This window comes from Oncorhynchus mykiss, chromosome 9 (assembly GCF_013265735.2).
Source record: "Oncorhynchus mykiss isolate Arlee chromosome 9, USDA_OmykA_1.1, whole genome shotgun sequence".
NCBI classification, from domain to species: domain Eukaryota; kingdom Metazoa; phylum Chordata; class Actinopteri; order Salmoniformes; family Salmonidae; genus Oncorhynchus; species Oncorhynchus mykiss.
In genome coordinates, this window is record NC_048573.1 from 29444754 (window position 1) to 29463690 (window position 18937).

General features: G+C 43.7%; 1 protein-coding gene across 2 annotated transcripts in view; it reads left to right on the forward strand.

Moving 5' to 3' along the window:
- stim2b (stromal interaction molecule 2b) overlaps nucleotides 1-18937 on the forward strand; it is a 90698-nt gene that overhangs the window by 61662 nt on the left and 10099 nt on the right. For both annotated transcript variants that reach the window (XM_021615368.2, XM_021615370.2), the window contains exons 3-8: nucleotides 173-284; nucleotides 1031-1142; nucleotides 4590-4705; nucleotides 15591-15768; nucleotides 16044-16221; nucleotides 17600-17761. In XM_021615368.2, the coding sequence (XP_021471043.2) occupies nucleotides 173-284; nucleotides 1031-1142; nucleotides 4590-4705; nucleotides 15591-15768; nucleotides 16044-16221; nucleotides 17600-17761 (858 nt within the window). The remainder of the gene's footprint in view (nucleotides 1-172; nucleotides 285-1030; nucleotides 1143-4589; nucleotides 4706-15590; nucleotides 15769-16043; nucleotides 16222-17599; nucleotides 17762-18937) is intronic.

Genomic DNA, 18937 nt, shown 5'->3' on the forward strand with positions numbered 1-18937 from the left:
AGTCATGTCTGGTTTTGTTCAGGGTTCTCTGCAATGTCATAACTTCCATCCTGTATTTAGTTCATGTTAACTGCTTCAATTTGATTGAAGTCTATAACGACACAATGCTATATATATATATACTGCATGGGATAACCAGTAATAATACTGAAATGTGTTTTTCTTCTTGCAGTTTATTAGAGAAGACATGAAGCAACAGCAAACCAACAAACACAGTAACCTGCACAGGGAAGACCAACACATCACTGTAGAGGAGCTGTGGAAGGGCTGGAAAACCTCTGAAGGTAGGAGATAGATGGAACGGAGAGAAGGATGGAGGGCGGGTGAGAAAGAGGAAGGGAGAGAGCAAGAAATGGAGGGAAGTACTGTAGGGATTGGGAATACTGGAGGGAGGTAGGGAAGAGAAATGTGTAAATGAAAGGACATTGTGTAACTAACATTTTCTCCCTGTCTCTCAATTCAATTTGCTTTATTGGCTTGACTTAACAATGTACATATTGCCAAAGCGTACTTGAGATTTACAATATCAACATACAGTGCCAGTCAAAAAAGTTTGGACACACCTACTCATTCAACGTTTTTTCTATATTTTTTTAAAACAAATTTCTACATTGCAGATTTAAAAAATATCTTCAGTATTACTCTACAATGTAGAAAATAGTTAAAAATAAAGAAAAACCCTGGATGAGTATGTGTCCAAACTTTTGACTGGTACCGTAATTAAAATATTAATAATTAATATTGTCAAAGGGACAACCATAACAACAATAACCCAAGGGCCAAAATAACCATTGAACAACAACAATGGCATAGAGCACGTGTGCAGGTTTGTTGGTCTGTAAGACACTGTCCCTCGTTTTATGGAAGGCAGAAACATAGTGCCTTGCCAACCGACAGCTCTCTGCGTCCTCCCCCAACAGGACGGGTAGCCTACTCTCAGCAGAGAGGTCTTTGAAACTTTGAATAAGGGTTTCAAATTTGGGGAAATGACACTCTTTGTTTTTTTAAAAACATCTTGCTCTTTCTGTAGTTCACAACTGGACGACGGATGACACAGTCCAGTGGCTTAAGGAGTCGGTGGAGCTGCCTCAGTATGAGAGGAACTTCAGAGACTTCCGGTTCAACGGAAACACTCTGCCTCGGTGAGTACATTATCACACCACATCTCAGTACACCCTCCAAATTGAGTTGTGGTACGAGGACAACACTAACATTTTTCCAAGGCAGTGACAAGTGGCCCAGATCGAGGTACAGCGGTGGACGCATCAATTCAGGCTACACATTCTACTGAGCCATTTACTTTATGTTCATATTCTTATATTTTATTATTTCTTATTGTTGTTGCATTGTCGAGAAGGAACCCGCAAGTAAGCGTTTAGTTGGCCGATGTATACCATGTGTATGTCTCCCTTACATACGACTAATAAAATGTGAAACGTGTAGAGTAGTGGTCCTAATGACAATCGCAGAATGTCATAACCCTTTTAGCATCTTTAACAGATGTCTCTCTACGTTAATCAAGTTGTGTGTGCACTGTTATTTTGTGAGTGGACAAATGTGAGTGGGTAGCCAACAGGATCGCCTTTTCAAAGTGATTTTTTTTTGACAATCCGTTGAAAACATCGACTGGTTGTGTTTGTCATATGAAAAGGTAATACATGATAAAAGTTATATGACAAATATTTACTATGTTTACTAGGCCCATGGAGATCATACTAAATTAATAGGAATTCTATGATTAGAACCACCCAAAGAAATTGCGTGCACAATGCTACTCAGACCAATGCTGCCCACTGCTGGATATGTGAGGTAGTGCAGGTGGAATGGGAAAGAAACTACCCAAACGTGACACAGAGACACACACATGCACAAAGGTACACACACACATGCACAAAGGTATGCACACACACCCACCATGTATCCACTTCGACCGACACAAAACCTCCCTTACCATGTAGTTACATTAGTGCAATTTAGTGAACTTACCCCAGTTTTTATCATGACCCCGATATCAGCAGGCAATTATGTTAGTCAATAGGTGACAACTTGATATAACTTTAGATGTCATCAATAAGAGTTAGAGCAGTTATATTAGAAGCTCTTTAGGTTTGTGATTCACTGAATACCGGACGTACACTGCCTTTCAAATGTTTGGGGTCACTTAGAAATGTCCTTGTTTTCCATGAGAACATACATAAAATGAAAAGGAAATATAGTCAAGACGTTGAGGTTATAAATAATTGTGTTCTTCAAACTTTTGCTTTCGTCAAAGAACCCTCCATTTGCAGCAATTACAGCCTTGCAGACCTTTGGTATTCTAGTTGTCAATTTGTTGAGGTACTCTGAAGAGATTTCACCCCATGCTTCCTGAAGCACCTTCCACAAGTTGGATTGTCTTGATGGGCGCTTCTTACGTCAAGCTGCTCCCACAACAGCTCAATAGGGTTGAGATCCGGTGACTGTGCTGGCCACTCCATTATAGACAGAATACCAGCTGACTGATTCTTCCCTAAATAGTTATTGCATAGTTTGGAGCTGTGCTTTGGGTCATTGTCCTGTTGTAGGAGGAAATTAGCTCCAATTAAGCACCGTCCACAGGGTATGGCCTTCCTTCTTCAAGATCCCTTTTACCCTGTACAAATCTCCCACTTTACCACCAAAGCACCCCCGGACCGTCACATTGCCTCCACTATGCTTGACAGATGGCATCAAGCACTCCTCCAGCATTTTTTCATTTCATTTTTTCTGTCTCTCACAAATGTTCTTCTTTGTAATCCGAACACCTCAAACTTAGATTTGTCTGTCCATAACACTTTTTTTCCAATCTTCCTCTAGCCAGTGTCTGTGTTCTTTTGCCCATATTAATCTTTTAGTTTTATTGGCCAGTCTGAGATATGGCTTTTTCTTTGTAACTCTGCCTAGAAGGCCAGCATCCCGGAGTCGCCTCTTCACTGTTGACGTTGAGACTGGTGTTTTGCAGGTACTATTTAATGCAGCTGCCAGTTGAGGACTTGAGGCATCTGTTTCTCAAACGAGACACTAATGTACTTGTCCTCTTGCTCAATTGTGCACCGGGGCCTCCCACTCCTCTTTCTATTCTGGTTAGAGACAGTTTGTGCTGTTCTGTGAAGGGAGTAGTACACAGTGTTGTGCGAGATCTTCAGTTTCTTGGCAATTTCTCGCATGGAATAGCCTTCATTTCTCAGAACAAGAATAGACTGACGAGTTTCAGAAGAAAGTTCTTTGTTTCTGGCCATTTTGAGCCTGTAATCAAACCCACAAATGCTGATGCTCCAGATACTCAACTGGTCTAAAGTAGGCCAGTTTTATTGTTTCTTTAATCAGAACAACAGTTTTCAGCTGTGCTAACATAATTGCAAAAGGGTTTTCTAATGATCAATTAGCCTTTTTAAAATGATAAACTTGGATTAGCTAACGCAACGCGTGCCATTGGAACACAGGAGAGATGGTTGCTGATAATGGGTCTCTGTACGCCTATGTAGTTATTTCATAATAAAATCTGCCATTTCCAGCTACAATGCTCATTTACAACATTAACAATGTCTACACTTTATTTCTGATCAATTTGATGTTATTTTAATGGACAAAAACAAGGACATTTCTAAGTGACCCCAAACTTTTGAACGGTAGTGTATGTGTGGAATGAGTACATGGAAGGAATTAGAGTGGGAAGGGGGATAGAGGAGGGTGGAAGGGAGTTGAGGGGGATGGAGGGATCTCTAGGGTGTCAGGGGTGTTGTTTCCCCCCCTTACCCACGGGCGCTGACTCATGAAACGATGTCACAGCAGTGGATCAGGTGTCGCTGGCTGCCATGTTGTCTGATCCAGTTTAAGATGGTGGTGGTGGCACGAGTACACAGGCACATTCAGACACACACACACACACACAGTATACCCACTTCAACTGACACAAAATCTCCCTACCCATGTAGTCACATTACTGCAATTTAGTGTACTTACACCCCAGTTTTTATCATGACCCTGAAGTCAGCAGGAGATTTTGTTATATAAGGTGTCGTCTATTGACTTTAACTTGAAACCACCTGTTTAGTTGTCATCAATAAGAGTTAGAGCGGTTATATTAGAAGCTCTTTAGGATTGAGATTTACTGCTAGTGGGACGTATGTATAGAATGAGTACATGGAAAGAATAGAGTGGGAGGGGGATAGATGAGGTTGGAAGGGAGTTGAGGGGGATGGTGGGGGTGTATAGGGGGTCAGGGGTGTTGTGTTTCTCCCCCACCCACCCGTACCCGTGGGCACGGACTCATGAAACGATGTCACAGCAGTGGATCAGGTGTTGCTGACTGCCATGTTGTCTGATCCAGTTTAAGATGGTGGTGGCACGAGGTACACAGGCACGTTCAGACACACACACACACACACACACACACACACGCAGGCCCACCAACGCCCATTTAACACATGAGACGAGATACAGAAACACACACACACGTTTGCTTACTTGGCCATGTATGCATGGTTGAACAAGTTCTTAAACAAAGAGTATAGTTATTGTGAAAATATTTCCAACCCTTTACCAATCCATTCTTTCTCTCTCTATTTCAGATTAGCGGCAAACGAACCGTCGTTTATGTCTGGTCAGCTAAAGATATTAGACCAGCGGCACAAACAGAAACTAAATCTAAAAGCACTAGATGCTGTGCTCTTCGGCCCTCCCTTACGTAAGTATTTGTGTTTATTCTGGATCCCCATTTAGCCGCTGCCAAAGCAGCAGCTACTCTCCCTGGGGTCCGGCAAAATTAAGGCCGTTTATACAATTTTAAAACGTTACAATACATTCACAGATTTCACAACACAGGCCCCTCCTCCACCACTATCACATATCTACAGTACTAAGTGTGATTGTGTGTGCATGTGTGTGTGTGTGTGCCAATGTTTTTGTTGCTTCACAGTCCCCGCTGTTCTATAAGGTGTTTTTATTTATTTATTTATTTTTTAATCAAATTTTACTGCTTGAGATGTTATAACCATGTATTGCTACCACTGTATCAGCAAAGGTATTATCTAAGTGAGTTTCAGAGATAGTCAGAATAATGTTGTCATCTGTTACAAGCAAGTTATTGACTTCATGGACCTTGTTGCTTAGGCTACATATGTTAATATGGGCTATTTTTAGCACTTTTCTGGGTTGCTTGATTGTTTTTAATGCTTTACTGGGAAGCTTATCCGAGGTAGACTTACTCATTTTATTTACATTGGAGCTGATAGTGCAGGGTGAGCTGCATAAAGTGGTCTTCCTACTATTGCACACCGCCTCAGTGCTAACAGTGGAACTCTGGTTTTTAGGCTCATGATTAATGCTTACAATAGCTGTAGGATAAACCGATGTATTTGGTGCAATTAGGGGTACATCAATTAAATGACTTGCATTGTATTTGCCACGGCCCCTAAGATCATGCACATCTGATGCAGCATTATGACGACACATTGTCACAATGGTAGGGATTAACTGAGCTGGTCTTGGATCATTTACCAGTCATTGTTTCAACGCAGCCTTGAAATGCGTGGACAAGAGTCCAGGGGCCATGATGATTTGGATGGACTCCGTCATTCCTGTGGAGTATCTTCTATTTCCAGAAGTTGTCAATAAAAGTGACTCCAGCAGAGCTACAGTAGTCTTTTAGCCAGATGTACACTGGCCAAAAAAATAAAGGGAACACTCAAATAACACATCCTAGATCTGAATGAATGAAATATTCTTATTAAATACTTTTTTCTTTACATAGTTGAATGTGCCGACAACAAAATCACACAAAAACGATCAATGGAAATCAAATTTATCAACCCATGGAGGTCTGGATTTGGAGTCACACTCAAAATGAAAGTGGAAAACCACACTACAGGCTGATCCAACTTTGATGTAATGTCCTTAAAACAAGTCAAAATGTGGCTCAGTAGTGTGTGAGGCCTCCACGTGCCTGTATGACCTCCCTGCAACGCCTGGGCATGCTCCTGATGAGGTGGTGGATGGTCTCCTGAGGGATCTCCTCCCAGACCTGGACTAAAGCATCCGCCAACTCCTGGACAGTCTGTGGTGCAACGTGGCGTTGGTGGATGGAGCGAGACATGATGTCCCAGATGTGCTTAATTGGATTCAGGTCTGGGGAATGGGCGGGCCAGTCCATAGCATCAATGCCTTCCTCTTGCAGGAACTGCTGACACACTCCAGCCACATGAGGTCTAGCATTGTCTTGCATTAGGAAGAAACCAGGGCCAACCGCATCAGCATATGGTCTCACAAGGGGTCTGAGGATCTCATCTCGGTACCTAATGGCAGTCAGGCTACCTCTGGCGAGCACATGGAGGGCTGTGCGGCTCCCCAAAGAAATGCCACCCCACACCATGACTGACCCACCGCCAAACCGGTCATGCTGGAGGATGTTGCAGGCAGCAGAACGTTCTCCACGGCGTCTCCAGACTGTTACATGTGCTCAGTGTGAACCTGCTTTCATCTGTGAAGAGCACAGGGCGCCAGTGGCGAATTTGCCAATCTTAGTGTTCTCTGGCAAATGCCAAACGTCCTGCACGGTGTTGGGCTGTAAGCACAACCCCCACCAGTGGACGTCGGGCCCTCATACCACCCTCATGGAGTCTGTTTCTGACCGTTTGAGCAGACACATGCACATTTGTGGCCTGCTGGAGGTCATTTTACAGGGCTCTGGCAGTGCTCCTCCTGCTCCTCCTTGCACAAAGGCGGAGGTAGCGGTACTGCTGCTGGGTTGTTGCCCTCCTACGGCCTCCTCCACGTCTCCTGATGTACTGGCCTGTCTCCTGGTAGCGCCTCCATGCTCTGAACACTACGCTGACAGACATAGCAAACCTTCTTGCCACAGCTCGCATTGATGTGCCGTCATGGATGAGCTGCACTACCTGAGCCACTTGTGTGGGTTGTAGACTCCGTCTCATGCTACCACTAGAGTGAAAGCACCGCCAGCATTCAAAAATGACCAAAATATCAGCCAGGAAGCATAGGAACTGAGAAGTGGTCTGTGGTTATCACCTGCAGAACCACTCTGGGGGTGTCTTGCTAATTGCCTATAATTTCCACCTGTTGTCTATTCCATTTGCACAACAGCATGTGAAATTTATTGTCAATCAGTGTTGCTTCCTAAGTTGACAGTTTGATTTCACAGAAGTGTGATTGACTTGGCGTTACATTGTGTTGTTCAGTGTTCCCTTTATTTTTTTTGAGCAGTGTATAATGCCAGCAGTCTGCTTAATCTTTCACACCCGCGCCCTAATGATGCTACTGGACCTGAAATTATTGGCCGTTTTTCTTTAGTCTTTTTATGCTAAAATCAGTTCTTTTAAAATCAATTTTCAAATGTTCTGAGCTGGTCCTCCTGATGTCGTTTGACCCCACATGGACTACGACAGTGTCAGCTCCCGGCATCTGTGGTAGAACAGTCGGAAGCAGCCTTGTTATGTCCTGTACTCTGGGTGGAACAGGGTTTTTGTCTTGGAGACTGAGATGTTTCTCACGATAGAGCTGCCTATGATGACAGCTGGTGATGTTGAATGTGCCGGTCTTTCAGGCAGCCTCGCGGTCTGGTGAGCTCCGATGAGCTGAACCCGAGGTAGAAGCCACCCGAGAGAGCGAGACAGAGCCAAGGACGAAGACGCAGGTTCCTCCGGATCCGATTTGGATTGAGAAGCCACCACGGACGAAGACGCCGGAACCTCTGGATCCAGGGCGGCAAAGCTGTTTCTGGTCTGTCAGTCCCGGCTCAACATCTCCATGGAGACCCCCATTGCCAGAGGAGACCGGCTGGTTGGTTGGGTCGAGACCAGCTCCGTTCTCCAGGGAAGGGGGAGACCCCTTCGGGGATGGAACCCTGCCTAGCACCTGCCAGTCAGCTGTGGAGTGCCGACACAGCGGCAAAACTTCCACTACACCAGAGCGGCATCCGGCTACTGGGGTGTAAGAAAACTAAAAAGTAGGTGGGCGTGAGTTCCCCAGTAGGTTAGCTACTTGCTTGCTAAGAGTAGCTACTTCGCCACTGTAGTCCTCCGCAAGCAAGCAGTTGCTACATTGAAAGTCAACGCGGTCCACATTGTCGCGGAACAAAGCAAAGTAAACGCTGCTCCTGCAACAATGGAAACATTCAATAGCGGCCTCCATTTGAGAACTCCAGGCCAGCTAGGCTAGCTGGGCTTTCTCTCCCCCTATACGGAATCTGTCAGGATGCTGGGACAGATAGCAGCGCTCACAGCAATTTAGCCCAACAGAGCCGCAGGATTCAAAATAAAAGTATATAAAAACACTGTCAGCTTTTAAACCAAGATCTTTAGTTGAGGTTTCAGCGTTCACCAACAACAAACGCACGTCGCGCTCTGAGGTATGTGTGACTGTTTGGTGCCAGTATTTATCAAACATCAAGGAAATTATGAAAAAGTGAATAGAATTCTCAGATTTTTTATTCATAGAAAATATATATTTTTCGATTGCAATGAACAGGCAGAACAGAACACAGTGGGCTCCATCATTCTTGAATGGAAGACGTTTGGAACCACCAAGTCAATTCTTAGAGCTGGCCGCCCGGCCAAACTGAGCAATCGGGAGAAGGGCCTTGGTCAGGGAGGTAACCAAGACCCCAATGGTCACTCTGACAGAGTGAAGGTCTCCAAGAACACTGCTCCAGAGATTCTCTGTGGATATGGGAGAACCTTCCAGAAGGACAACCATCTCTAAAGTACTCCACCAATCAGGCCTTTATGGTAGAGTGGCCAGATGGAAGCCACTCTTCAGTAAAAGGCACATGACAGCCCGCTTGGAGTTTGACAAAAGGTACCTGAAGATTCTCTGGTCTGATGAAACCAAGATTGAACTTTTTGGCATGAATGCCAAGCGCCACTTCTGGAGGTGACCTGGCACCGTACCTACAGTGAAGCATGGTGGTTGCAGCATCATGCTGTGGGGATGTTTTTCAGAGGCAGGGACTGGGAGCCTAGTCACGATCGGAGCAAAGTACAGAGAGATCCTTGATGAAAACCTGCTCAGGATGTCCGACTGGGGCGAAGGTTCACCTTCCAACAGGACAACAACCCTAAGCACACAGCCAAGACACCGGAGGAGTGGCTTCGGGATAAGTCTCTGAATGTTATTGAGTGGCCCAGCCAGAGCCTGGACTTGAACCTGATTGAACATCTCTGGAGAGACCTGAAAATAGCTGTGCAGCGATGCTCCCCATCCAACCTGACAGAGCTTGAGAGGATCTGCAGAGAAGAATGGTAGAAACGCTATAAATACAGGCGTGCCAAGCTAGTAGTGTTGTTGTCATTATGGGGTATTGTGTGTAGATTGATGAGGAGAAAAAACAATTCAATCAATGTTAGAATATGGCTGTAACGTAACAAAATGTGCAACAGTCGAGGGGTCTGAATACTTTCTGAATGCGTCTTAAAGCAAGAATCCTTAATTGAAACTATAACAAAGCGGGCACCCAACCTGTTTTTTATTTATCGTATGAGCAAAAAATATTTCATTTTATTTGGACCGCTAAGCCAGGCAAAATGAAACGTGCATATTTATAAAATGAATATGAGTTTGGGGGCTGTAATGATTAAATATTAAAGCATTAAACCTCTCACTAAAAGCTTCACTCATACATACATTTGACTTAAATCTGAACTGGTTCTCTAGTGGGTTATTAAGAAAGACCCATCCTTTGTTCAAAAATTGCCTTCGTACAGATTACAACTTCTCATTTCCGATTAATTGAAAATTTAACTTTTTTTGTTCAAAGTATTGCCCTTTCTTATACAAGCCATACAAAGCTGGTTACCCTAGAAAATAGTAAATATAAGGAAACGCCAGGAATGAGTGTGTGTCCAAATTGTTGACTGGTACTGTACACACACAAATACCCAGTGAATGTATGTGTATGTGTGTATATACATAGTTGAAGTCGGAAGTTAACATGCACTTAGGTTGGGGTCATTACATTTTAGAACCACTCCACTAATTTCTTGTTAACAAACTATAGTTTTGGCACGTTGGTTAGGACATCTACTTTGTGCATGACACAAGTAATTTTTCCAACAATTGTTCACAGACAGATTATTTCACTTATAATTCACTGTGTCACAATTCCAGTGGGTCAGAAGTTTACAAACACTAAGTTAACTGTGCCTTTTTAAACAGCTTCCAGAAAATATTATGGCTTTAGAAGCTTCTGATTGACATAATTTGAGTCAATTGGAGGTGTACCTGTGGATGTATTTCAAGGCCTACCTTCAAACTCAGTGCCTCTTTGCTTGACATCATGGGAAAATCTAAAGAAATCAGCCAAGACCTCAGAAAACAAATTGTAGACCTCCAAGTCTGGTTCATCCTTGGGAGCAATTTCCAAACGCCTGAAGGTACCACGGTCATCTGTACAAACAATAGTACGCAAGTATAAACACCATTGGACCACGCAGCCGTCATACCGCTCAGGAAGGAGACGCGTTCTGTCTCCTAGAGATGAACGTACTTTGGTGCGAAAAGTGCCACTCAATCCCAGAACAACAGCAAAGGACCTTGTGAAGATGCTGAAGGAAACATGTACAAAAGTATCTATATCCACAGTAAAACGAGTCCTATATTGACAACCTGAAAGGCCGCTCTGCATGGAAGAAGCCACTGCTAAAACAACACTATAAAAAAAGCCAGACTACGGTTTGCTACTGGGGACAAAGATGGTACTTTTTGGAGAAATATCCTCTGGTCTGATGAAACAAAAATAGAACTGTTTGGCCATAATAACTATAGTTATGTTAGCAGGAGAAAGGGGGAGGCTGGCAAGCCAAAGAACACCATCCCAACTGTGAAGCACGGGGGACGCAGCATCATGTTGTGGGGGTGCTTTGCTGCAGGAGGGACTGGTGCACATCACAAAATAGATGGCATCATGAGGAGGGACAATTGTGTGGATATATTGAAGCAACATCTCAAGACATTAGTCAGGAAGTTAAAGCATGGTCGCAAATGGGTCTTCCATATGGACAATGACCCCAAGCATACTTCCAAAGTTGTGGCAAAATGGCATAAGGACAACAAAGTCAAGGTATTGGAGTGGCCATCACAAAGCCCTGACCTCAATCCTATAGAAAATGTGTGGGCAGAACTGAAAAAGCGTGTGCGAGCTAGGAGGCCTACAAACCTGACTCAGTTACACCAGCTCTGTCAGGAGGAATGGGCCAAAATTCACCCAACTTATTGTGGGAAGCTTGTGGAAGGCTACCCAAAATGTTTGACCCAAGTTGAACAATTTAAAGGTAATGCTACCAAATACTAATTGAGTGTATGTAAACTTCTGACCTACTGGGAATGTGGTGAACAAATATGTGTGTGTGTGTCATAAATATATATAGATATGGGAAACAGTGTTAAAACCCTTTACAATGTAGATCTGTGAAGTTATTTGGATTTTTACGAAATATCCCGAATTTCTGGACCCTGTCTTTCAAAGACAATTCGTAAAAAATCCAAATAACTTCACAGATCTACACTGTAAAGGGTTTTAACACTGTTTCCCAAGCTTGTTCAATGAACCATAAACAATTAATGAACATGCACCTGTGGAACGGTCGCTAAGACAGTAACAGCTTATAGACGGTAAGCAAATAAGGTCACACTTTTGAAAACTTAGGACACTAAAGTGGCCTTTCTACTGACTCTGAAAAACACCAAAAGAAAGATCCCCAGGGTCCCTGCTCATCTGTGTGAATGTGCCTTATGCATGCTGCAAGCAGGCATGAGGACTGCAGATGTGGCCAGGGCAATAAATTGCGATGTCCGTACTGTGAGACGCCTAAGACAGCGCTACAGGGAGACAGGATGGACAGCTGATCGTCCTCGCTGTGGCAGACCATGTGTAACAAAACTTGCACGGAATCGGTACATCCGAACATCACTCCTGCGGGATGGTTACAGAATGGCAACAACAACTGCCCGAGTTACACCAGGAACTCACAATCCCTCCATCAGTGCACAGACTACCGCCCACCACTGCGACCTGTATGCTCTAGTCGGCTACTCACTACATATTTGTCGCCAGACCCACTGGCTCCAGGTCATCGATAAGTCTATGCTAGGTAAAGCTCCGCCTTATCGCAGCTCACTGGTCACGATAACAACACCCGCGCGTAGCACGCGCTCCAGCAGGTATATCTCGCTGGTCATCCTCATAGCCAATACCTCCTTTGGCCGCCTTTCCATCCAGTTCTCTGCTGCCAGTGACTGGAACAAATTGCAAAAATCGCCGAAGCTGGAGACTTACATTTCCCTCACTAACTTTAAACATCAGCTATCTGAGCAGCTAACCAATTGCTGCAGCTGTACATAGTCCATCTGGTAATAACCCACCCAATCTACCTACCTCATCCCCATATTGTTTTTATTTACTTTGCTGCTCTTTTGCACACCAGTATTTCAGCTTGCACATCATCATCTGCTCAACATCATCTGCTCATCTATCACTCCAGTGTTAATCTGCTAAATTGTAATTACTTTGCTACTATGGCCTATTTATTGCCTTACTTCCTCATGCCATTTGCACACACTGTATATAGACTTTCTTTTTTTTTCTATTGTGTTATTGACTGTACGCTTGTTTATTCCATGTGTAACTCTGTGTTGTTGTTTCTGTCAAGTCACAGTTGTAAATGAGAACTTGTTCTCAACTAGCTTACCTGGTTAAATAAAGGTGAGAAAAAAAACAACAACAAAAAACTGTCCGCAATAGGCTGAGAGAGGCTGGACTGAGGGCTTGTAGGCCTGTTGTAAAGGCAGGTCTTCACCAGACATCACCGGCAACAACGTCACCTATGGGCACAAACCCACCGTCGCTGGACCAGAGAAGACTGGCAAAAAGTGCTCTTCACTGACGAGTCACAGTTGTGTCTCACCAGGGGTGATGGTCGGATTTGCGTTTATTCTCGAAGGAATGAGCTTTACACCGAGGCCCGTACTCTGGAGCGGGATCGATTTGGAGGTGGAGGGTCCGTCATGGTCTGGGGGCGGTGTGTCACAGCATCATCGGACTGAGTTTGTTGTCATTGCAGGCAATCTCAATGCTGTGTGTTACAGGAAAGACATCCTCCTCCCTCATGTGGTATCCTTCCTGCAAGCTCATCCTTGACCCTCCAGCATGACAATACCACCAGCCATACTGCTCGTTCTGTGCGTGATTTCCTGCAAGACAGGAATGTCAGTGTTCTGCTATGGCCAGCGAAGAGCCCGGATTTCAATCCCATTGAGCACGTCTGGGACCTGTTGGATCAGAGGATGAGGGCTAGGGCTATTTCCCCCCCCCCCAGAAATGTCCGGGAACTTGCAGGTGTCTTGGTGGAAGAGTGGGGTAACATCTCACAGCAAGAACTGGCAAATCTAGTGCAGTCCACGAGGAGGCGATGCACTGCAGTACTTAATGCAGCTAGTGCCCACACCAGATACTGACAGTTACTTTTTATTTTGACCCCCCTCCCCCTTTGTTCATGGACACATTCCATTTCTGTTAGTCACATGTCTGTGGAACTTGTTCAGTTCATGTCTTAGTTGTTGAATCTTGTTATGTTAATGCAAATATTTACACATGTTAAGTTTACTGAAAATAAACGCAGTTGACAGTGAGAGGACGGTTGTGACAAGTAGTTGTGACAAGGTAGGGGTGGGACACAGAAGATAGCCCTATTTGGTGAAAGACCAAGAACATATTATATCAAGCAAAGAGAAATGGCAGTTCATTATTTTAAGACATGAATGTCAGTCAATCGGGAACTTTGAAAGTTTCTTCAAGTGCAGTCGCAAAAACCATCAAGCTCTATGATGAAACTGACTCTCATGAGGACCGCCACAGGAAAGAAAGACCCAGAGTTGTCTCTGCTGTAGAGTATAAGTTACCAGCCTCACAAATTGCAGCCCAAATAAATGCCTCACAGAGTTCAAGTAACATCCCAACGTTAACTGTTCAGAGGAGACTGCGTGAATCAGGCCTTCATTGTTGAATTGCTACAAAGAAACCCCAACTAAAGGACACCAATAAGAAGAAGAGACTTGCTTGGGCTGAGAAATACAAGCAATGGACATTAGACTGGTGGAAATCTGTCCTTTGGTCTGATGAGTCCAAATTTGAGATTTTTGGTTCCAACCACTGTGTTTTTGTGAGACGCAGAGTAGGTGAACGGATGATCTCCGCATGTGTGGTTCCCACAGTGAAACATGGAGGAGGAGGTGTGATGGTGTGGGGGTGCTTTGCTGGTGACATTGTCAGTGATTCATTTAGAATTCAAGGCACACTTAACCAGCATGGCTACCACAGCATTCTGCAGCAATACGCCATCCCGTCTGGTTTGCGCTTAGTGGGACTATCATTTGTTTTTCAACAGGACAATGACCCAAATCGCACCTCCAGGCTGTGTAAGGGCTATTTGACCAAGAAGGAGAGTGATGGAGTGCTGCATCAGATGACCTGGCCTCCACAATCACCTGACCTCAACCCAATTGAGATGGTTTGGGATGAGTTGGACCGTGCGGAGTGAAGAAAAAGCAGCCAAAAAGTGCTCAGCATATGTGGGAACGCCTTCAGGACTGTTGGAAAAGCATTCCAGGTGACTTCCTCGTGAAGCTGGTTGATAGAATGCCAAGAGTGTGCAAAGCTGTCATCAAGGCAAAGGGTGGCTACTTTGAAGAACCTCAAATAATGTATAGTTCGATTTTTTAACACTTTTTTGGGCTGCATGATTCCATACGTGTTATTTCATAGTTTTGACGTCTTCACTATTATTCTACAGTGTAGAATAGTAAAAATAAAGAAAAAACATGACTTCCTCGTGAAGCTGGTTGATAGAATGCCAAGAGTGTGCAAAGCTGTCATCAAGGCAAAGGGTGGCTACTGTCAAGAATCACAAATAACATATATTAGATTTTTTTTAAACACTTTTTTGGTTACTACATGTTTCCATATGTGTTATTTCATAGTTTTGATGTCTTCATTGTTATTCTACAATGTAGAAAATAGTCTAAATAAATAAAAACCCTTGAATGAGTAGGTGTGTGTATATCAAAAAAGCTGCAAAACTAACTATTTGTGTCCTCAGAAGAAGGGTGGTGGTGGATGGGTAAAAAATAAAAAATAAACTGAGGGATGGGTCTGGAGAAATGTAACCTCAAATTCATAGACAGAGCTATGGATGCAAGGACTGACCATCTATGATGTAAAAAAAATACAGTTTCGTCCATGTTTTGAGACTATAGTGTTTGTTTGCATTTACATTGTTTACTAACATTGGAGTGAAACAAGCTTATGTTTTTGGTTCTGATGGGGTATGACAGTTGAACTAACCTCAGTTATATTCTGCAAGAATCATGGATATATATATTATATACACATCATTAGTAAAAAACTAAAATAAAAAAAAGATTTTTAAAAAGATTTTTCAATTTACACGAATTTGATGATAATCTTGAAGTTAATTCAGAAGACCCGGGACATGACCCTGGAAGTATGAAGTAACTTGCCCTAGTTGTTTCCTCACTCACGTACTCTTCACCCTCCCTCTCAGGTCCACAACACAACTGGATGAAGGACTTTGTGTTGATGGTCTCTATAGTGATCGGGTTGGGGGGCTGCTGGTTCGCCTACATCCAGAACAAGTCTTCCAAGGTGCACATGAGTCAGATGATGAAGGACTTGGAGAGCCTGCAGAGTGCTGAGCAGAGCCTCATGGACCTTCAGGGACGGTATGTAGCCTGATGCTGTTTATGAATGGTTTGTAAAAGGTGGTTAAAGGTGGTTTATGGTTGATTTACAAATGGCATACACAGGTTTAGTTGTCTATTGGTTCAAATGGCTCTGACGTTGTATGTTTGGTGTATGGCATGCAGTCTGAAGAATTATTAAATTCAATTAATTTAGCTTGAAGTGATCACGTTTTCTAAAAGGTTCTAACCCTGTCTCTCTCTCTCACTCACTCACTCACTCACTCACTCACTCACTCACTCTCACCGCCCTCCAGCCTCGAAAAGGCCCAGGAGGAGAACCGCACGGTGGCAGTGGAGAAGCAGAACCTGGAGCAGAAGATGAGGGATGAGATCAGCGGGGCCAAGAAGGAGTCGTACCGCCTCCGCGAGCTCCGCCAGGGGGCCGAGTGTGAGCTCAGCCGCCTCAAATATGCTGAGGAGGAGCTGGTGCAGGTAGGAACCGTGGAGAGTGTGTTGCACATAATTAAGGTAGCAAAACTACCAGTAATTCACCAAAGTTACTGGAATTGTCAGCAATTTTGGTAAGTAACATGTAACTTTGGTCATTTATACTTTAATTATTTTAAGTTGATTTTATTTTCATCATATAAAATGTTTTTTTTTCTTTATCATTACATCGGAGTCCATATTTTCCATGAGTTTCTAGTGGATAGACCATATGGTTTAAGAGCAAATAGAATACTTAATGAAAAAAGACTTGAATCAACAATAGCATAATTTGCAATTAACTCTGCAACGCCTCCAACTATTGACTTCTTCACAACTGCCACCAGTTTGGCCACGAAACATTTACAACAAAGACATATTGACATAGTAATTTAAGTAAATGCGTGTACGAATATAAAGTATATCCCATGCTGAAACCCTCACATTAACCGCCAACTGTATTCACCAAGTTGATGGGTTATTTTTAGGCTAATGTTCTATTTTTAAGTTTATAACATCTTATTTTATTATTTGATATTTTACATGTTATGAAAATGACCCAAAATCCTTGAAAGTTCAAAAAATAAATCTGGTCGTTTACTGGTACATTTCGTTACCGGTAACATACCCTCCCATTGCAACCCTACAAAGAATACTGTCCAGTTGTTTAGCATCAAATCCCATCTTCCTGTGTCACATGAAATACTGCCCCCTTGTGTAGCATACAGTACAATGCAGTCTCCATTCACAGTAAGATGAATGCAGTATAGTATTCAGGTCAAATGCATACCACATAGAATACTATTCCTCTGTGTATAACATAATATTCCACAGTGTAGCATTTGTCACTGTTCCCCTGCGCATCGCATAATAACATCTCCTTATGTATGAGTCTCAGAAACCCAGACACTAGGCAACAGCAGTGACTAGGGCCTGGGATTAATGACGGAACCTCTTGGTAACTTTGGGAAAAATACAAAAAAATACTTTCCCCGGGGAGCGTCGTCTTCAAACATATAGCTGTACCAACAAAATCACGAGGCGGACATGCCAGAAGGTCATGATTCGAAAGTTTTTAACAAAGGCAGTTGATGCAAACGAGCCACTTGCAAAATGCACTCATTAAAAAAATAACATCTGTGATCTCCATCTTGCTAGCTACGCGGGCAACAAGCAGATCAGGCAGTGACGTAGTTCCTCTATGCCAAACTAACATTGTTTCTGAACAAACGTGTAAGCTGGAACATTGCTACGTTGTGGGAGGCAACCCCATCTGTCTAGAGAGACTACTTATGTACAGTACAATACACTTTTATGCCAAGATTTCATATTATCCCATGTGTGTGCGACGCCTAAATGTCCCCCCCCCCCCTCCCATCCCCAGGTGCGTATGGCCCTGAAGCGAGCAGAGAAGGAGATGCAGACGGAGTGGTCGGTCCCAGAGGCCCTACAGATGTGGCTACAACTCACCCATGAGGTGGAGGTCCAATACTACAACATCAAGAAACATAGCGCGGAGCTACAGCTCACTGTTGCTAAGGAAGAGGTAACTTCCTGGGAGACCAAATGACATCACTATGACATCACTTCCTAGGAGGCAGTGTCAAGTTTAAGTAGGAGCAGGTTTTAGGGTGATTTTGGGGATGTAAATGGGTTGGTTCATTGGGTTGTGAATTTGTAAGTGAGTTGAGTTAAATTTTGAAGTGCAGTATGGAAAATAAGCATTTTGCACTTGTGTAATTGAAAATGTCTGAAAACATGCACAGACACATGCACACAGACGCATAGAGGCAGACACAGACATACACACACACACACAAAAACACAGCCAAATTACTTTAATTGCATTGTTTGTTTTTGCCTTTTATAACTTGCAGTGAGAATGACTCATAAGGCAATTAACTGTGTAGCTGTGAAAGCACAAACACTGAGACACAGCAATATGGTGCTGTCATTAAAGTCGATGTGGTCACATTTGACATCTTGGCCCAATTTGAGGACTTATTGATAAAACTAGTCTCTGTAGGATACTGTATTGTACAATACATGGCAGAAGGTATGTGGACACCTGCTCGTTGAACATCTCATTCCAAAATCATGGGCATTAATATGGAGTTGGTCCCTCCCCTTTGCTGCTTTGACAGCCTCCACTCTTCTGGGAAGGCTTTCCGCTAGCCGTTGGAACACTGCTACGGGAACTTGCTTCCATTCAGCCAAAAGAGCATTAGTGTGGTCGGGCACTGATATTGGGCGATTAGGTCTGGCTCGCAGTCGGCGTTCCAATTCTTTCCAAAGGTGTTCAGTGGTGTTGAGGTCAGGGCTATGTACATGCTAGTCAAGTTCTTCCACACAGATCTCCACAAATCATTCATTTTTTTATTCATTTTTGGGTTTTTTTAACCTTTTTTTCTCCCCAATTTCGTGGTATCCAATTGGTAGTAGTTACAGTCTTGTCTCATCGCTACAACTCCCGTACGGACTCGGGAGAGGCAAAGGTTGAGAGCCATGCAACCTCCGAAACCCAACCTAGCCGCATTGCTTCTTGACACAACGCACATCCAACCCAGAAGCCAGCCACACCAATGTGTCGGAGGAAACACCGTACACCTGGTGACCTGGTAGCGTGCACTGCGCCCGGCCCGCCACAGGAGTCGTTAGTGCGTGATGAGACGAGGATATCCCTGCCGGCCAAACCTTCACTAACCTGGACGACGATGGGCCA